This window comes from Panthera onca, chromosome B1 (assembly GCF_046562875.1).
Source record: "Panthera onca isolate mPanOnc1 chromosome B1, mPanOnc1 haplotype 2, whole genome shotgun sequence".
Taxonomy (NCBI): domain Eukaryota; kingdom Metazoa; phylum Chordata; class Mammalia; order Carnivora; family Felidae; genus Panthera; species Panthera onca.
In genome coordinates this window covers 64,142,510-64,163,024 of record NC_138342.1, presented here as the reverse complement: position 1 = coordinate 64,163,024, position 20,515 = coordinate 64,142,510, and the positions used below count along the sequence as shown (strand labels likewise).

The following is a 20,515-nucleotide window of genomic DNA, read 5'->3' as shown; positions in this document are numbered from 1 at the left end:
TTGTATTATGAGAGGGCCACATGACAGTCCTTAATGGTCTGTGTTTTCAATATGTTGCTTTTCCTGTGGACCCTCCAATAAATATGTGAGCACTTTTATTTATATTCTTGAGGAATGCCAGAACAGCCTTTTAAGATCCAATGTAAGTGGCATCCCTTCTGTGAAGCTCTTTTCCCCACCATTTCACCCACCAAATGCACACATACACCCACAAGCCCAGTCCTCCCCTCCTCCCCTGTGCTCTGCACTGACTTTTCCTGTAGGACTTCTTCTATTACCACTGTTCATTCATTCATTTCAGAAAAATCTCTCAGAGAATAGAGGTCTCATCCTTGTATCCCCAGTGCATGATACACAGCAGGTATTTAATGGCTGAAGGGAGTTCAACCATAACAGCCTTATCAATCTTAAGAGCAGCTGCTTGAATCAGATTAGCTTTGCTGTCAATATGGCAACACATAAAGTCAGCATAAGTCATAATCATTTTTTCTTGGACACAACAAAGCTGTGTTTAACTCACAACCCAAAAATAAACTCTATACAATGAACTCTTGCACAGACACGAAAAGTCTTAAGTGAAGAAACCAAAATTGCAGAACAGAATGTATAATTTGATTCCATTTGATTAACTTTAAAAAGTATATATCATATGTGTCTGTGTGGACTTGTATATCATACATGTTCAATACATTCTTTGAAGATACCTAGAAGGACACATAACAAATGTTATCAGGGGCTAATCCTGGGTAATAGATTAAGTGGGAGGAGCTTATGTTTTTACATCATACAATTCTGTGTTCTTTGATTATCTTTTTAAGGACATGGATTACTTCTACAGTGGGTACTTTTTTAAAAAGGAAACTGAATGCCACACAGGAGTTGCTTTAATTTCTTTTTGTTTAGCTTTGCTAAGATTTGTTCTATTTTCCATAGGTCTGTATGCTTTGCTCTGTGGGCTATCATCTTTTTTCTTGCCATCGATCAGAAAAAACCTGTCGAAGATGGATGGCATTAGATTATGCAGGAATTTCTATTGGAATACTGGGCTGCTATGTCTCTGGTGTATTTTATGCTTTTTATTGTAATAACGTAAGTAACTTAAAACATTTTATATTCTACTTTTCATGTAGGTCTTGGGTTTTATTGCCATGAATGTTTCCGTTGAACTTCTGAATAAACACATAATTAAGTTATAGAAGAAACAGAAGAGTCTCGTGTATATATAAACTCATTTTTCAAAATGGCCCTGCGATCTCTAACATCTATTATCAGTTCCATACTCATTTTACTAATTTTCCATTGAAATATATATTTGAAGATATTTTCTTGAAACTAATGTAAACTAATTTTCTCGAAACCAAAAGTTACGTTTCCACTAAACCTATATAGCTATGTGATCCCTCAGATGCACATTACATGTCTTTTATTTTTGTGTCTATAGAGCTGAAGTTAAAGTTAGCGCTTGATAAAATTAGGAAGCTGGCTGCTGCTTGCTATTTTCCCTGATCCTTACTCCTCTTTCAGTGGAAAAAATAAAGGGTGTGTCTGTGAGTGTGTTGACCCAATTCTTCATAAGAAATATGTTTTCCTTTCCTTAGTCTTACATTTGGAGGTAGGCATAGAGGCAGACCAGCTAGGAGGTAAGTGACTAATAAATATGCATCTATTCTGAGTTCTAAATCAACTCTACCTTCTGACTTTGATGTCACAAAAGTCAGTTGTGTCCTTGTGCAAAGCACCATTTGAAGCCCTGCTATCAGATCATATAGCACCTGAGCTAAAAATATTGGGCCGCCAAACTATTGAAGATAACTCTCTACCTCATTACTTCATGTCCCAGTTGAGGAAGCAAACTGAATCTTCCCCTGGGCCCAGCAAGCCCTCCCACTCAGAAAGTCCTGCCCTCCTACCTTACTCTTTTCTTTTTCTTTTGTCCTTTAGTTTCTTCCTCTCAGAGCCAGAACAGAGCTGCTCGGGGGCAGTTCACATCCTAGGCACCCCTAGCCCTCTTCACAAGGACTAGAGCCTGTCCTCTCCACAAGCCCTCCGCATGTCACAGGTGCTCCAAGCCAGACTCCCCAGCCGTCACTTCCTGGGACGACTGGCTATAGCACAGGATTCTGCTGACTTGGGAATTCTTAAGTAGGACCTTTGTCTCTACGCAGTAACAGAGATGACTGCCAGTAAAGCTGAAGTGTAAAACTAGCAAACAGGAAAATCATAAATTTGGTTTGAAGTAAGAGAATTACTCATTGTAGCCACTTACTTATGAGCCATTTGCTTTTTAGGCCTAATCATGTTGGAACTTAAGCATATAATTAAACATATATGCAGTTAACCTTGTAAATTGATTTGATTTGAGTAAAGTACTCATATCTGCTCAGCTTTCACTTACTGATTTTGCATGAAACTGTTTACATCTTTTAGAAAATTTGAGGGAATAAGCTGATAGCTAGGAGCTTGTGAGTACAGTTATGTAATGATTGAATTGTTTCACTTACTCTTTCTTTCTTTGAAACCTAAGCTGTTTTTTGTTTACCTGTTCCTAAACATACCTGATAATCCAGGAGACTAGTGGGACTCTTTGTGCATCTCTCTTCAGAAAAGCTAGAAGAGAAAGACAACTACTGGAACTAATGATTTTTTTTTTAATTTTTTTAATGTTTATTTTATTTTTGAGACAGAGAGAGACAGAGTATGAACGGGGGAGGGTCAGAGAAAGAGGGAGACACAGAATCTGAAACAGGCTCCAGGCTCTGAGCTGTCAACACAGAGCCCGATGCGGGGCTCGAACTCACGGACCGTGAGATCATGACCTGAGCGGAAGTCGGACGCTTAACTGACTGAGCCACCCAGATGCCCCTGGAACTAATGATTATTTAAAGGAAAAATTGTTTTCTTTCCTCTGGTACCCGATCATTTCCAAATATCTGGTTTCTATAGTGGCTCTTTATCTTTTAAGGAACACAGGCTACTTTGAGAATGCAATTGAAAACTCTAGACCCTCCATCCAGGAGAATGTACATTTGGGCAGAGACTAACCAAACAATTTGACATGGGATTTCAGGGAGCTAGTAGCCCTACAGAAGTCCTTGGAGCCCAGCTGAAGAACTCTGCCCCATGTGATGCTAACTTTTGAGCTTCCAACTGCTCATTTAGATACCTAAATATTCTATAAGCCCTTCAGACTTAAAATATTTTAAAAGGAACATTGTTTTGGGGCACCCGGGTGGCTCAGTTGGTTAAGCGTCTGACTTCGGCTCGGGTCATGATCTTGCAGTTCGTGTCTTCAGGCCCGCGTCAGGCTCTGTGCTGACAGCTCAGAGCCTGGAGCCTGCTTTGGATTCTCTGTCTCCCTGTCTCTCTGCCCCTCCCCTGCTCGCACACGGTCTCTCTCTCAAAAATAAACAAACATTAAAAAAAAAATTAAAATGATCATTGTCTCATGCTTTCCCATTCTCTCTCCCTCACCCCCCCGCCCCCCCCCCCCACACACACACCTGGCTCATCTTTGCTCATTTGCTGCATTAGTAAAAGCCACTTGCATGGCCTTTCTTACTGGGAACAGTCTAGCTATCTTCTACTGCCCTCTCACACATCCAGTCAGCCATTAAGATTTTAGTTTATTTGTAAAAAGTCTCCTGAATCTGCTGCTTACATCTGTCTTCTTTGTTCAACAAGAGCCCAAGCCCCTGTTCTCTCTTTGAATCAGTTATTCCAATTAATATTCTAGTTGGCTTCCTGTCACCTCTTTGTTTTTCACACTGATGTCAGAGTTCTATTTCTAATAAGTCAGTTTGAGAAGCAAGCCCGTCATCTCCTTCTTAACACTGCTATTCCCCCAGTGCCAGCGTGGTACAGTTCCAAATACTTAGCCTCACAGTACGCTGCCTTTCAGCCTCCCTTCTTCTCAAAACCTTCCCACCGTATGCTCTGTTCCTTTTCCTTGAGAACTCCCTCTTCCCACAGAATCATATGAATTCCTCAAGACCCTGCTTAGATATCATCTCCTCTGTGAAGCATTTATTAGCCACTCTAGGTAACAATTGCCCCCTCCTCTGTGTTCACACATTCTGTTCACAGCTCTTGTCATTGGATTATAATCACTTCTTTATGTCTGCCCCTCTCATAGTCTATGAGCTCACTCACTGAGAGAGTCCATGTCATAGTCAGCTTTGTTTCTACAGGACTGAAGTTGTCTCTGGCATATAATAGGTACTCAGAAAATGCTTTTTTATGAATAAGTGTGGTTTCCACTAGCTCTCTTTGGAATTTCGTTTGTCCTCCTAAGAAACCTAACAGTTATATGGAACATGAATGTTGTAAGGAAGGAAGTTCATCATGTTTAGAAATGAAAAAACTACATAAGTAGTCTTCTACATATAATGTAAAAGCCAGAATTAGTCTTTTCCTTCTCTTATTTGTGTAACAATTAACATTTGATTTCCTTCTAGTACTGGCGTCAAGTGTACTTGATCACAGTGCTTGCCATGATCCTGGCAGTGTTCTTCGCACAGATCCATCCCAATTACCTCACCCAGCAGTGGCAGAGGCTCCGTTCTATCATCTTCTGTTCTGTTTCGGGATATGGAGTGATCCCAACTCTTCACTGGGTTTGGCTCAATGGAGGAATCGGTGCTCCTATTGTACAGGTAGGTTGAATGTAGTCAATAGTTTTTTCTTTTTTTTTTTTGCCCTTTCAGTTGTATTCATTTTGGGTAAAGTACTATAATCAGGCCAGGTGGGTGGGTCTCTGTCATTTGAGAAAATACTTATAACTGCATATTGATGCCATAATTTTCACATCTATATAAAGAAGTACGCCTTGCAGGATAAAGAAGTGTAACTACTGTTTTTTTCTGCGATATCTTTCTGTGAAATGATATATTCTTAACTCTCCTTGAGTGTGTAAATACCCAAGTCATTATCAGTGGAGGACTTCCAAGTTTCCAGCTTTGTCAGCTAGGGCAGAGATAATGCCAGTGAGAACGCAAATATGGAACTAGGAGGAATTGATTGATTGATTTTTGTGGAAGAGAAAGAGCTGGGAAAGATTTTTCCTTGGACCTGTTGAGTCGAGGCACCTGTGGGATGTAAAGGTGGAGATGGGGTTGGAATTTAGGTCAGAGTTTGAGACTAGTGATGAAGATTTGATCATGTCCCACCCATCAAAGAAATTATATTGAGAAGTAAAAGAAGAGCTATAAGAGGTAGGTATTATGGGCCAAGTCGGAGTACATTAAAGAAGTGGCTCAGTGAGAACTCCTCAGTATTCTTGAGATTAGAAATAAGACTTCAGATCTCAGAGATCCATGTAAAAATGCCTTAAATATGCACTGGAGAATAAATTTAAGAATTTTTAACATCAGTAAGTATGCCAAGAAATCTAGCAGAAAGCAGATATACTTGTTGCAGTGAGACCTTTGTCTGAAATATGGGGATTTAAATGCAGGTTTTATTAAAAAAAAAAAATCCTAGTTTTTTTAGAAGACCAGGGAACTAATAATAGGCTTTACACACACTGCATGAAGTTGGTAACAGCATGGTAGAAAGCATTTAGGTATAAAACAGGAAGGAAGGAAGGAAGGAAGGAAGGAAGGAAGGAAGGAAGGAAGGAAAAAGAAAAAAAAGAAAAGGAGAAAAAGAAGAAAGAAAGGAAAGAAAGAAAAGGAGGAAAGAAAGAGAGGGAGGGAGGAAGGAAGAGAAAGAAAAGAAAGAAAGAAAAGAAAAGAAAGTTCTGTGATATAGCAAATTGAGTGATATGATCTGGCCACTTTGCCAACTTGAGAAAAAGGGTGATGTTTTCTTCATAAAATTAGGAATTTAGGAGAAAAGTGAGATAGTAGTGATGAGGAACCTCAGTGATCCTGATATCTATGAAAACATCACTTCTCTGACAGTTTTACTTCTTGAAAATAAGTTAAAGAAAACAATGGTGAAATGCAACTCTAGATTTAATTCTAACCAGAAATGAATAACTGGTTATTGACCTAGAAGAGGCCAAAATTTGGGATGATATATACACATCCCTTTTAATCTTATAATGACAAAGAAAGAGAACCAGACCTATTGAGCCAATGGATTTCTGAGAAATTCAGAAAAATATGGGAACTTTCCTGTGTTCAGAAATTTTAAAATAGAAATATGGTTTAGGAAAATAGTGGTTCTGAAAGATGGAAATCTAATGTGATCACAGATCATTCCAGTGAAGAAGGGAGACTTCCAGAGAAATTTTCCAATAAGCTATACTTTTAAAAAGATGGAGAGGGGTGCCTGGGTGGCTCAGTTGGGTTGAGAATGACTTTTGATTTCGGCTCAGGTTATGATCCCAGGGTCGTGGGATCAAGACATGTGTCAGGCTCCACACGGAGCATAGAACCTGCCTAAGATTCTCTCCCTCTCTCCTCTGCCTCTGCCCCTCTCCCCCGCTCACACACTCTCTATCTCTAACATAAAATTTAAAAAAATAAAAAGATGGAGAAAGAGAGAGAAACTTAACCAAAAATGAAAAGTTCCGGAAGGGCTAATCCTGGGGATAGGTTGCAGTCGTGTTCTAGAATGAGAAATCTCATGTTCATTAGTCTAAGAATGTAGGTTTTCAGGAGGACCCTGATAATTCTCAAATATTTGTAGAGAGAAGTAATTTTGTCTTTATTTCTTAAATGTCTTCTTGGTGTATTAGGTTTACAACCAGAATTGATAACAATATATAAAATTGTTATAAAATAAATTATAGCTGGGTAATTTTCTCAGGGCAAGGGAAAGCTTTCCAGTGGAACTGAGAGATGGACTGCTTCATATAGTAGTATTCAAGAGGACCATTATCTGGGATGGTGGAACACATTGCATTGTTTGACCAAACCTCTGCAGTCTTTTCTGGCCACAGGTCCCTGATCTTCAGTGTTTTGCTGCTTCAGCTGATAACTCCATTCCCCATGTGCGTTCCACCCATGAAACTATGTTGGTGGAGTTGGGTGTCCTTAGGACCTTCAGCCATGTTCAAGCTCTACCTCCTTTATTACCCTAACCTTTAGGACACTCTCTGTTCCACTCCTGTGGGCTATTTTCTACAGTATTGAGAGCAAGTTTTCTATTATTGGATACTGTCTACAAAAGCAATTTAGATTTAATGGGCTTAAATTCTGCCTCTGAATTCTACCTAATCAATGAATTAGATTCACAGTAAATTAGGAATTCAGTCATAGTAGGAAGATCTGTGAAAAAATGTTTTGCTTTTCAGGACTTTGCACCCCGTGTAATTGTGATGTATGTGATTGCTCTTCTTGCTTTCCTATTCTACATTTCCAAAGTTCCAGAACGGTACTTTCCAGGTAAGTAACACTTTTATAGTGCTTTTTGTGACTTGATTCTAAATATATGGTGGAGGTGTATGTTTCAGAGTATCAAAAGTTATTTCAGTATTATTGGTTATAGAAAGGCTCTCTTATTGTCCAATGTTATCTAAAACTTTAACTTTCAAAGGGCTTCCATAGACTTCCTTTCCTCCTCACCACGAGTTGAGTGTAGTAGATGAGGTCACTACCATTTCACAATTAGGAGCTAGTGACAAAGCTGGGAGTCTTCTGACTCCCAACCACTGTTTATTTTGTGAAGTACTAATTATCTATTACCAATGACTTCTTTATATACCAACTCATTCTTAAAAAATAATTTATATATGTAGAGATCCATAAAATAAGAAGAAAAGAGACAGAGGAAAATAAGATGATAATGAAAAGAAGCCAGGGTTAGGACCACTTCACCATATATCCATCATGAGGTTCTAAAAATAGATCACCAATCTGCATTTCCACTTCCTGGCACCCAGTACAAATAATGTAAGTTAAGGGTCTTCATGTCCCCAAAACATACACAAGCTAGTGACTCAACAGAAGGAAAGATTTCCCTGATCCTCCAGTCCAGAGAAAAAGACTTCTGATAGAAAATAACTAACAGGATACCAGGTAGAATAAATAATGTTCTCCAAAACATGTATTTGCTTGTTCAGGAGCTTTAGCTCTGGAGTCAGACTGCTTGGGTTCAAATCCATATTGCCCACTTACTAGCTGCATGAGCTAAATAAGTTACTTCACTTTTTCAGCTCATTTCCTCATCTGAGCATGGAGATACTACTTTCCCTCATGGGGTTATTGTGGGGATTACGTGTGAAAATGTACAAGAACCATTCAGCAAGGTTCCTCACAAGAAGTAAGCACTCAATACACGTTAGCAGTTGTTACTATGATGACGTCCCTCCACCTCAGTCCCGTAAGTGAAAAACGGGGTTTAGTAAGGCACAGAATGATGCAAGTCCAGGTGACCTTTGGCTTGAGTCGAGAATAACAAAGTGCATACAGCAGTGATTTTTTTGGTTCGGGGAGGTAGAAGTAGGTGTGTGGCTCAAATTCAAACTGCAGACTTGTCCCTCCTTCTTGGGTGAAGAATCTTCCACAGTGAATCGAAGACAGGATTATGCCACTTATGATGTGTGTTGGGAAGAAGAAAGGATGAGAAACCCTGATCTAGAGACTAGATCACAGAACCTCAGGCATTCTTCTGTGCACTTGGTTTTTTCACCACTGAGCTTTAAAAGTGGAGTACCAAGAAGAACCTGAGTGTAAACATTAGGATTTAGGAACATAAGAAGGACATGTCCCTTAATTGAAGACCATCTTCATGCAGAGCAGAATTTTCCTCAAAAAAAAAAATTTTTTTTTCCTCCAAAAAAAAAAATGCAGTTGTGGCAAAATGCATTTTTATATCACCTTATTAATAATTATTTTATTATTAATTTCTTCACAAGTACATGTAGAAAATTGAATGATGAAATTTTTCTGAACTACATAGTTATGGCCATAGTGTTTTTATGCCTTAAAATATTCATATCTGAAGTTCCCAGTTACCTAATAGAGGACACCTATAAAAGGTCAAATGTTATATCACTTTTCTTCAGGTGAGCTTGACATAAAACGTGCCCCAAGTAGCTGAATGTGTGGAGTACAGGCACAGTAGAGCAGTGGACATATGGAGACCATACAAGACAAAAAGTCTTTACAGATAAAAGTAATAGTCTCAGATGTTCATGAATGAGTGGCTTAGAAACCTTGTCTGGCTGGCCAGTCCCCATTTATGACCCGGATGTAAAGAGAAACATGTGCGGGGCGCCTGGGTGGCTCAGTCAGTTAAGTGTCCAACTCTTGGTTTCAGCTCAGGTTATGATTTCATGGTTCATGGGTTCGAACCATGAACCCCGCAACCTGCAAGTGCGGAGCCTACTTGGGATTCTCTCTCTCCTCCTGTCTCTGCCCCTCCCCTACTCACACACATGCTCCCTCTCTCCCTCTCTCAAAATAAATAAAAAGAGAGAGAGAGAAATATGTACAGTGGTGATAAGATGGTGGGTGAATACTGTGAAATAAAAAAATGTATACCTAAGAAATTACTTTCACCTCAGTTACATTTTTTTAAATATGTAAACATCACAATGATATTTGATTGGGTCCAAAGATCACCAAAGATGTCCATGGGCAGAATTAAGTGGATCTGCATACTTGTATTACAATGTGATCAATTTTCTTTGTAGTCCTCTGCATTTTGTGCTTTTAAAAATGAGTCTTTGAGCTTCACTGGAGTGTCAAAGTGGTCTGTGGCACCAAAAAAAGGGTAGAAACCCCTATGGAAAGGATTGTGTTGACTTAAACTTTAAAATCTACATACTGGAGCACCTGGGTGGCTCAGTCAGTTGACCATCCATCCAGCTTCGGCTTAGGTCATGATCTCAGGGTTCATGAGTTCAAGTCCCACTTCAGGCTCACTGCTGTCAGCACAGAGCCTGCTTCACATCCTCAGTCCTCCCCTCTGCATGCCCCACCCCCATCTTGAGCTCTCTCAAAAATGAACATTTAAATAAATAAAATCTATATACTGTACTATTACTCTTGATAAGACAGGTAAGGTTAGAGAATATTTATACTACATGACCATAGAAGCACCATGAGTAAGAAAAAGTTACTTACATTTAAATTTCTGTAACTCTGTATTTTATTTTGATATTTTTCAAGAGGCTTCCCATATGTTAATTCATCTCCTTGGAATTTAAACTTTAAGCACAAAGAGAAATAGTTCTAAGTTGTATATGAATTAATCAACCTTACTTAATGAAGCCATTACTAATTGCATTTTGCAGATGTAACCCATGATATATACGTGTGTGTGTGTGTGTGTGTGTGTGTGTGTGTGTGTATCCAGATGTATAAGACATTGGAGACAAAAGGTCAAATTCCTGAAATTAACCAAATTAGATTTGAGAACACACTTGGAATAGTATTTCCAAAATTCACCAATGTCCTTAAATTAGACCAAAATATGAATTCATCCTTTTTTAAAAACATCTGGGTTTGAATTACTCTCCAGGTGCTCTGAGATGGCCAAAATATTTTTGCTGCTAAGCCATATGTCCAAGGCCAGACATAGAAATATATTCTTATTTTAATATCAAAATATTAGAATCAATATTCTTTTTTCTCTACCTTCCCTTCTAGGACAACTAAACTACCTCGGATCAAGCCACCAAATATGGCACATCCTTGCAGTAGTGATGTTATATTGGTGGCATCAGTCAACAGTGTATGTCATGCAGTACAGACATAGCAAGCCTTGCCCTGACTATGTTTCACATTTGTGAATTCAGGTATGGCCACCTGCTGTATTCAGTTATTAAGCAATATGTAATGGGGAGTTGTATACCCCACTGTTTCTAAGATTCACCGTAATTTTTTCTTTTTCCTCCTATTTAATATATCATGAGTACTACTTTATAAAAATGGAAAAATATACTTGGGGATCTGTAATAATAACTACTTTACAGCCCTTAAAACTACTAATTTGCTGCTTGTACAGAAAGTGAAAATTAGTTGGCATTTATAAGAAACATCTGAATAACAATGAATGTGAAACCAGTATAGAAATAGTATTTGTTTTACTTAACACCAGCTTAATTTGCTTAGGAAGGGCTCACCTCCATCATAAAATGGAGTCATCCTGTTTGATTCCTTTAATAGAAGATATTTACAGTAGTTGATCAAGTTTTAAGTGCCTAACCAAGGCGAAGGTTGCAATAGCCTATGCTTAACGTAAGGTAGGAGACTGGTTTTGAATAATTACTAGCCTTTAAATATATGGTTTGTGAGAAACTGGCACTTAAAATATGATTTCCCTTAGCTATAGTCTCTCTTCTCCTTAGGAACATTGTATTTTTTGGTTTGCTAGAATAAAAACTTCAATCCTTTCCTCCCTTGAGAGAGGCTTTGAGAAGAAAAGAACTTGCATCATTTTCCATCGGATAAGAATCACATTAAAAACTGATTATATGATCAGGCAACAAATTCTGTGGTCTAATAATAACTAAGACATTATTAGCATTTAATCCTTTTAATTTTGAAGAATATTATTTAGTTCCATATAATAATTGCACTCTTGCCAGTGGATTACAGATTTTTGGTTCCAAAATTCCTGTAGAAGAATTTCACTGAATTTGCAGTCCTAAATTTCGTGATGGATGGGGGTTCCCAATTAGATGGGTGCCACTCTCAAGGCCACAGAGTCCAGATGGCCCAGTCTTGACCCTGAAATGAACCTTAAGCCTTAGAACAAAGTCATGCTGATTCCCCATTTGATGACATGATTGTTTACCTGTGCTCTAGTCTTTCCGTTTATGCATGTGTTAGCATTTTATTGACAACTCACAGTATTGATAACACTAATATTTGAGCCTGAAACATTAAGTTTACTCATTATATATACCTAAAAAATAGATCTCACTGCCCTACCATACAGCACTCTTCTTGTTCTTTGGCCTTGTCATGTATAAATTAAGTTCCTTAAAGCAGTCATTCACAAAAACATGCTGTTCATTGGATATAAATTATTATTCAGATTTCTTAATGGGTTGACAGGAGTTGCTTTGAATACTGGTGTATCTTCAGAACATTGGAATTACCAAATATCAGAAGTGTTGATTGATGGTGAAGCTTATTTCCACATTGCCACATTGCCATCTGGTATTAGGAATGTTACTTTAATGTGCCTCAGTTTATGCATCTGTAAAATTTTGTATTTCTTTTCAGTATAGTGTTTTTGGAATATAAATTCCCCATGCTAGTATCTCAGTAAGGAGAATCTTCCCAGTAGACTAAGGGTGCTGTATTATACCCATTATGATGATGGAACACACTGCTTTGAAAATGGCTATTTTATAAGGCCACAGATTTGATCTATGTGCTAAGTGAAAGAAGACTTTAGTGTAATGATAATAGGATGTATTTTCCCTAAACCATCTCTTACGGGTTTACATGATACTGATTTTAAATAGATATTTTGTCATTTTAGCCAAACAAAATACACTGAGTAGTTATACTTAAAAAGTCTAGTTATTTTAGGCCTGATACCACTTTTACTATAAAATCTTCTCAAAATAAAAACATATTGAACTGTAAGTTTCACTTTCTCTTAATTTTTAAAAAATATTTCTGGGTTTTTGTAATAGTATATGAATTATTTAATCCTTGCCATCTGAATTCATGGATAAAAAGATCATACTGTGTTTGACTTTTTTTTTGTGGTTTTGTTTTTTGTTTTTTGGGTTTGTTTTGTTTTGTTTTTTTCATTTAAAAGGCATACAGGTCTGACTGTAGGGAGAAGTATACCATGTAAACCTTTCATCTTTTTATGAAAATGTTAAATACTGTAAGAAAGCTATCCTCTCTCATTTTCATCTTTACTATATTTATTATAAAGTAGGGAATGAACGTGGATTGCTGTCAACTAATAAACACTTCTGTATGTCAGCATTTATTGACCACCTACTGTGTGCATATCACTACTGGCAAAATTTTTAAGACATTGCTAACATTAAAGAATAACTATTTAAAAATTGCCTCCAGATCTGAGCCTTGTAATAATGTATATTTAAGTTATTTTTGTTTTTATAGATTTATTAAAATAAGATTAAAAATACACAATTCAGCTACCGTACTAAAAGGCTGGTTTTAATTTTACAGTGTGTAAACTATAAAAGCTCTTTACCTACAGACTTTACATTTTAAAATTATCCATGGCTGTTTTAAATTGTCTATAGTGATTTATAAGGTTGTAGCTGACTAATTTGAGGCAATTATCTTTCTATATAAAGCCATCTTCAAAAGATAGTGCTTGTCTTTTTTGTTATGACACTGAGTGCAATTCAGTAAGCTGCATGGCAAAATATGTATTATGTAAATAAACTGGGTTTACTAAATATATTAAGTGCTGCCTGTCATTCTTTATAATACGTAACAGCTTCAAAATCATATTTTAGAATCAGGAATGAAGAATTCAGGGACTGTCACATCTTATGGCATCCCACCTGGACAAAGTAACCGATTTGAAGATTGTGACTGACTGGCATAAAGGTGTGCAACTCCATTTGGCAGGTACCTACCTGGAGATATCTTTGCCCTGTACTAAACATGAAGGGGCAAAGTCTACACTTCTGGATCCCTGCCAGTTGCTGAGCTGAGTAGGTCTGTATCCACCTGAAGTCATCATTCTGGGTAATCCCGTCCCTGCCAAAATGTGTGAAGAATCAGCTCAGCCACCAGGGGAGGGACACAAGTCTTTTATATGCATTATCACAATTACTATGTTTGTATTAAAAAGAGGTACAGATGCTACTGGATACCAGTGTCCCCCAAAATTCTGTACCAGACTTCTGAGGAGGTAGTGAGATAAGGAGCCAAAACTGCAACTACCTTTAAGGAAACACTTTCACGGGGGAGAGCTACCAGCAGCAGGGGTCTCTTGTGAAAAATGAAAATTCCATCCATGGAGGACAGGAATGCTATTGTCACCAAAGCTCTAGTGCTGCTTTATATGTCTGGGATCAAAAACACTACAGAACATACATGTAATTTCAATAGTGCCAATCACCTGAAGCAAAAGCGAACTATTTTTAAATGTGCAATGTAAAACTCGCGCCTTCAATATGAGAATAATTACCTGCATCCCACACACATGATGCCAGAGCTGGACTTACTTAAAAAGGGATAAGCTATTCAAAATAAATAGCTCTAATTGCAGCATAGACTTTTCTCTAAAGCAGTTAACTATAACTGAATTTGAACAGTAGTACAATCCACACTGTGTGCCATTTATTAAAAAGACACAAAGCCCTTATTTTTCCACATAACTTTAGATAAATCTCGCTACATCCAAAAAAGCTCATAATAAAATGAATCTTTCCACAAGCCACCAATCTAAAGACTATGGAATAATATGTAAGATAATGTGATCTTAACACCAAACTTAGTCCACCAATCCAATAAATAGGTTTTCTCTTTAACATGCCAAAGCCTCTTTTCTGACATAATCAAGGATTACAGTATCTTATTTAACCAAAGAGTTTTTAAGTTCTGTATGTTAACCAGTTTCTAAGGAGCTTAAGTAAATTATATATAATGCAAAAACAATGTCAGACATTCAAAAGCTACTTCAAAGTCATGTTTTTGCCTTACCTTCATTATAATTATCAGTAATTGTAATGCCTGGACAAATTGTGCTATGTGGTGTTTTTGCTGCAAAAATGCTAGGTCACAACAGGTTTTCTTAAATCCTACACTCTGAGCTTTACCCTAAGGATTGAGATCTAATCCCTTTTCTCTTTTCTATTCTACTAGCTGGAGCATAATAGGTGCTTAATGTCTGTAGTGTGAATAAAAGAAAACTGAATAGAAGTTTACATCCAAAACATTTACGACAAACAATGAAAAACGCCAAAGTCACTAATTATAAAGAATATGCAATCCATTTGGGATTTATTGCATTTAAAGAAAGCAGATTATTAAAACAATAGGTATGATAAATACAGTAAGAAAATAATTTTAAATTTCAAACAAAACAAAGTGAATGAGGGACAGAATTCAGTCAATAAGAATAAGCAATGTAAAGGCAACAAAGCAGTAAAATCAGTTAGTGCTTAATTAGATGTAGAAAAGAAAAAAAAAAAAGCAACTGATTCTATCTCAGTTTCCCAGCTATATCTGAGGATTGAAGTTACTTTAGAAAGTATGTTTGGTAACAATTAGAAATATAATAAACACATAAATCAGGTTTATTAAAAGTTAAAGTTATTTGCTTAGTGGTACATCAAAGGCTTCAGAAAATTCAAGTTTAACAAAAAATGGAAGTGTAATCAAAGAAAGTGCACTTAAAGCTGTTTGCCAGCAATTTAAAAAGTAGCTTACTATTACTATAACGCTTACTATTAGATGACCTTTCCATCACAAAAAGAGCGTAGTAATAAAAACAATTCTTTCAAAAGTAGCACAATAGATTTTTAAATTAAAAAAAAAAAAAAAAAAAAACCCAAATGATGACCCTTTGCGTTTTCATCTGCCTACCTCACTTCGTTTAGTGGCTTTTGTAAAACACCTCCCTAGGAGCGAATGTTCTTGTATTAATGATTGTGGTTGCAATTCCATTTAAAATGAGAAATTCACATTAACTCCACAGCAGAGAGATGTGACATGTGCATGCATGTGTGTGTATATATTTTTCTCAATATATAAACACCCCCATGTATAAAAGTTTTCAAACATTTGTTATTCTCACAGTAGATATGTCAGTTCAGTATGAGACCTAAAAATGACGAGGAATTTTGCTAAAAGGAAGAAAAAAGTGTACTGTATATTCTACACGTATTAAGACAAATGTACCCAAACTCCTCAGAACTAGTGATATTAATACCTGTGTACCTTCTAGCAATGCTTAAATGAAGTACCCAAACCTAAAATAAACGAAGCAGAGTGGCCAAATAGTAAGAAAACTGCTCTGCCTGATGAGCAGCAGAGTGGGCTCCACCTTACTATTTTCCGCCAGCAGTATGACGACAATCTATCACTGCTAAACACTAAACAGGGTGGGATCAGAAGGTGTGTCTATCTACAATTCCAAATAATGTCCTTACTGTGCCCACACATACACATACACACACACACACACACACACACACACACACGCAGGGATGGGGTGGGTCAGTCGGAGAATTACACAATTTCCCAATTGATACTTCTGAATAAATATTGTAGTCAGTTAAATTTTCATCCAGCCTATACCCTTTCCTCCTCCGCCTAATACACCAAGCAACTTATGTGTCTCAGCAGATACATTCTTTAAAGCCATAAAAGCTGATCTTTTTTAACACTAACATTGTGCTGAAGTCATATTAAAATAATTAAGCAAATGGTCCACTTTTAAAACGATTATTCAAAATCAACAAGCATTATTAAAGCTGTTAGGACAGAAGTAACTTTGGCCTCAGATTTTTGCTAGCTTCACAATTTACTTCCCTTAGTGATGTTCAAGTATTACAGGTTTAGTTATGACTATTTTACATACAAAAGAAGCACAGAGGACACCTGATTAATAACAGGAAAATAATTTCAACTTTCCTTCTTTTAAACAAGAATTGGACCATCCCAAACGTTTACTGAATGCTGTGTCCCAGGTATATGTGTTAGGCTCTTTGACATACCTTGGGAGCTCCATTCGCAGAATTCTCATAAGGGAATTACCTGGGCATCACTATGTGGAGTGACCTATATCCTAACGGTAGTGGGAGGACGTGATGGAAAACGGAAAATAACCGAATCCTGTACTCCTTGGGAAAATGCCTTTACTTCGGCACAAAGGAATCTCCCCATTTCTATCCCATCGGGTCCCCTATTGAATCCTGTTGTTTCCTCTGAGCTGTCATCTCAAAAGAGGAAAGTCACTGGGCCGTGATATAATAAACATAAGAATGGAAATATTTTAAACAATGTCACAATTGTTTTCTTAGAATTTATCCAATTTTATAAGCCCAAAGTGTCTACATCAGTGTCCAGATCACTTAAAATTATTCAGTGTATCGAAAAGCAAGTGTAAGCAAGGCCTCAATATCAGACAGAAGTATTTCATGTTTACATCCCAAGGAGACTACATTAATTCATCCACTACCCACTTTTAAATTATGAAACTCATTATGAGGTCTAGCAGAGACCAAGGCCAAAGACTAAAATAGTCAAAGCATACTGTGTACACATCAACCAACAAATTTTCATAAAAAAATTCTTGTTTGATACAAACCTACTGTAGTTCATGAATTTACTGTGTAATCATCAACTCTTCACTTTTAAAAGAAAGTATCACTTGAGTCTACTTTGTAAAGTTTTGAAAAACATCTACTTGAGCATTTGCATTAGCAGTATTAACCTGAGAATCAGGGGGGAAAAAAAAAGGTGCAAACATAATATTTGCCTTTGGCACAAGGACAAGTAATTGGTGCAGTTGGGGCTCTAAAAATACAACTCTTAAGCAGTAATATAATGCTTGGTCTGCCTCTGCTACATGGAGATTCACATATTGCTTCCCTGTTTGTCCACAAATTTATATCTGATTTAAAAAAGAATAAAAAATGAATATAGTTACATACATACTTTGCTTCCTTCCAAGTTTAGAACTGAGAAAACAGACAAACAGCTCATCCCATTTGGGGTACTAGAATTAACATAAGATTACTCATTTAATTGGGTTCAAAGAAAGCTCATTTAAAATACAGCAATCAAGGAGAGTGCCGGTTAATAAGTTTCCACTCCTTTTTGTAAATAGCTTTAACGGTTCTAGAAACTTGTAGATGTTGATAGGGAAGGCCAGTTCATTATAACTTAAAAGAGCTGGAGACACAGGAAGCACAGATACTGTATTCACAGTAATTCATATAGTAATTTCTATCTTCTTAAACAATTTCTATAAAATGTCAAGTTTCTAATTAGGATTTGTGGTGGGGGAAAAAAAAAAAAAAAGGCAATTTGGTAGCTGTGTTCTTTTCACCAGAGACACATCAACTAGCAGAACTGAGAGGCTAGCTCCTCGTCGTCTAATACCGTCTAGCCACTTTAAGATCTTGTGTACTAGTGCAGAGGTACTTACAGCAGGATGTGGACGTCCTGCCTATAAGGCTTCATGGGTTTCACTGTTCCATGCACTTCATTAAAACTACTCCACCCTCCCAATCTACCTAGAAAATTGTTGCTCACGACTTGGGGACTATTTGGTGAAGGTGGTAATTTAATAAAGTACATCATTAAATGCAACATGATTTTTACGCTGTAAACGTCTTAAAAACTCAGGGTTTCAGCTACATAATTTTTTCCTCAAGTAAAATTTCACTACAACCCTTGTCCTCACTCCCCATTTTTCCAACAATCTGCTTTATTAGGGACATGACAGTAAAAGTTGTGAACAAGAAGCCATTCAAAAACAATTATCAAGTGTTCCTGAAGTAGGTTTTTTCTCTCTTCTGTATCGTTTTCTTTTACATTTTCCACACATCAGCTACTACTCTTTAGTTTGTGTTCTAGGCTTCTGTATAGATATTCCATTATTAATGGCACTTGTTTTTTTAAAAGGAAACAGTTTTAGGCACAACAGTTACTTCTGGCTCTGCTCTTTGAGAAAGGTGTAAAGACTGAAATTTCTGCTCTCTCCAGATAATAACTTTCCAATTCTTGAGGAGAACCAGAGTTTGTTTTTACTGTGTGGAAATCAGAAGAGACCTTTAAAAAATCCACAAATGCAACCTATGTATGTACAAATAACCTTAGTTTTAAATGCTGGATCCTGACATGAGCCGGGGAAATGAACACACAAGTGACATCCTGTTATAAAAATAATGCCACCCCTTTCCAGTCCCTTTTCAGTGGCTCCACAACTGGAAAGGCAGCACGTTCTTCCCCTGGATGTCTGTGCAGTCACGTCTGGTGGCCAAAACCTGGGGTAGAGCTAACAGTTGAGCTCCTCCTTCTCCTGTGTGGAAGAGATGGGAAGTCACTACCCTGTGGAGATGCTTCCTTTTACTATTTGGTTTATTTAAAAATCACCTATTCTGATTGACCTGTAAGAATGAATGATATAAAGAGCTATACAAATAAATTTTCTTTCCAATTCATAAAACTATTCATACTTTTTTGAAACAGGAGTTAATGACAAGAGTCCGTCGGAAGTATCTACTGTTTAGAAGGAAATGGAGCAGCACCAAAGGGGTCTAATTCAACTGACTGGGACTGTTGGGACTGATGTGAAGCGATGCTTTGCACCACAAGTTCTGTAAAGGGCACGGCACCAAAATCATCCATTTTCAACGCGTCTGCACTATGGAATGAGCCATGCAGAGAACTCGGTCGTGGCCGCCCAGGCAGGACGGGGTTGTGGTCGGCACGGATGTCACTCAGGCCCTGATGTGGAGGGTGCCATGGCAGATCTGGAGGATGGAAGGGCTTGGCACCAAAGGGGTCCAACAGATTCTCCTCGGGTTGCAGGCCGTTCCCTCTGTCTCTCCCGTCGGTCAGTGCAACACTAATGTTCTCCTTGGAGTCCGAGATGGTTAAAAATTCATTGCTGCTTTGAGAGTCTCGGCGGCCCACCTTTTTGTGCCTGCGAGCCCTCTCTGGAGTGCGGTAGGTAGGCTTCACAGTCTTCTTTGTGCTGGTTGGCGTGCCATGATGCCGCTTCCCGTTACTTTTGGACAGATCCTGCTTGGTGCGCCTTTGGCGAGAAGACAGTTTCTGTAAGCTCCGCTGCTTGACTTTCTGCTGTTGACTCCCAGTTATTTCCTCAAAGGGCACAAGCCCAAAAAGGTCCTCGCTGCTGTCACTTTTACTTGTTGATGTGGGAAAAGGCTGAAATGGAGTGGAGCCAAATATATCTACACTTTTGGGGCCACCAGGGAGAGCATGTGCCTCAGGACCCACTCCATGGCAGTCTTGTACACTGACCTTCTTGCTAAAGGGTGCCTTTGTGAATACGTCAAATTCCTCCTGCTCTAGACCCACAGCAGGACACAGGGTCTGCTGACAGAAGTTCTTTTCATTCTCTCCTTGGTGAGGCTGCTGAGGACGCACCGCGAAGAAGGGGACAGCGCCGAACACATCAAATTCCAGTTTGGGAGCCTCCACTCCAACATCGGAGGGTAATCGGGTTGGGGTGAGAAGTGTGTCGGTGGGACCTGGTGCTGATCCACTGCCAGATTTGTCTCTGTAGACAGGGCTCACGTCACTGTACTTTACTTTGGTCTGCTCATAATCAGAATCAGAGCTGTGTTTCTCTTCTTCCTCGTCTTCAGAATCCATGAGGAGAGGCCTGTGGCCCAGATTTTCTGGTTCAGTATCATCGTCATTAAAATCTCCCTGCTCTCCCTGAAGAACTTCCTCATCCTCCTGTTCCTCCTCTTCACTGCTCTTGGGAGAAGGAGGATCTGACTCAAAATCACTTTCAGACTCATCATTCCGCTTTTGCACTTGACCCTGTACCAGTGAATTCTCTGAGGTTTTCTTTCCAGTCCGGTGATCTTTAGATACTGGACTTGCTTTTCTATTCTTGATAGGGTTTGCAGAACTATTTTCTTGATTCGTAGATGAATGTTCAGTTTTCTTTTCCGGAGAAC

At 38.1% G+C, this 20,515-nt stretch overlaps 2 protein-coding genes across 12 annotated transcripts in view; one reads left to right on the top strand and one right to left on the bottom strand.

Annotated features, from left to right (window-relative positions):
* The window catches only part of PAQR3 (progestin and adipoQ receptor family member 3), a 27,845-nt gene extending 8,361 nt beyond the window's left edge, over positions 1-19,484 (top strand). Inside the window, exons 3-8 of one of the 6 annotated variants that reach the window (XR_009616333.3) lie at positions 934-1,089; positions 4,455-4,652; positions 7,241-7,331; positions 10,542-10,690; positions 13,355-13,448; positions 19,050-19,484. Coding sequence is in view for 1 of the 6 variants with exons in the window: in XM_060654808.2 (XP_060510791.1) it covers positions 934-1,089; positions 4,455-4,652; positions 7,241-7,331; positions 10,542-10,684 (588 nt within the window). In the remaining 5 variants the exon portion in view is untranslated. Of the gene's footprint in view, positions 1-933; positions 1,090-4,454; positions 4,653-7,240; positions 7,332-8,101; positions 8,269-10,541; positions 13,297-13,354; positions 13,560-19,049 lie in introns of those variants that run through there. The other 5 variants (XR_009616331.3, XR_009616330.3, XR_009616335.2 and 2 more) reach the window with 5 other exon arrangements.
* BMP2K (BMP2 inducible kinase) overlaps positions 16,280-20,515 on the bottom strand; it is a 129,328-nt gene continuing 125,092 nt past the window's right edge. For all 6 annotated transcript variants that reach the window (XM_060654802.3, XM_060654804.3, XM_060654803.3 and 3 more), the window contains one exon: positions 16,280-20,515. In XM_060654802.3, the coding sequence (XP_060510785.2) occupies positions 19,080-20,515 (1,436 nt within the window). In that variant the 3' untranslated portion in view covers positions 16,280-19,079.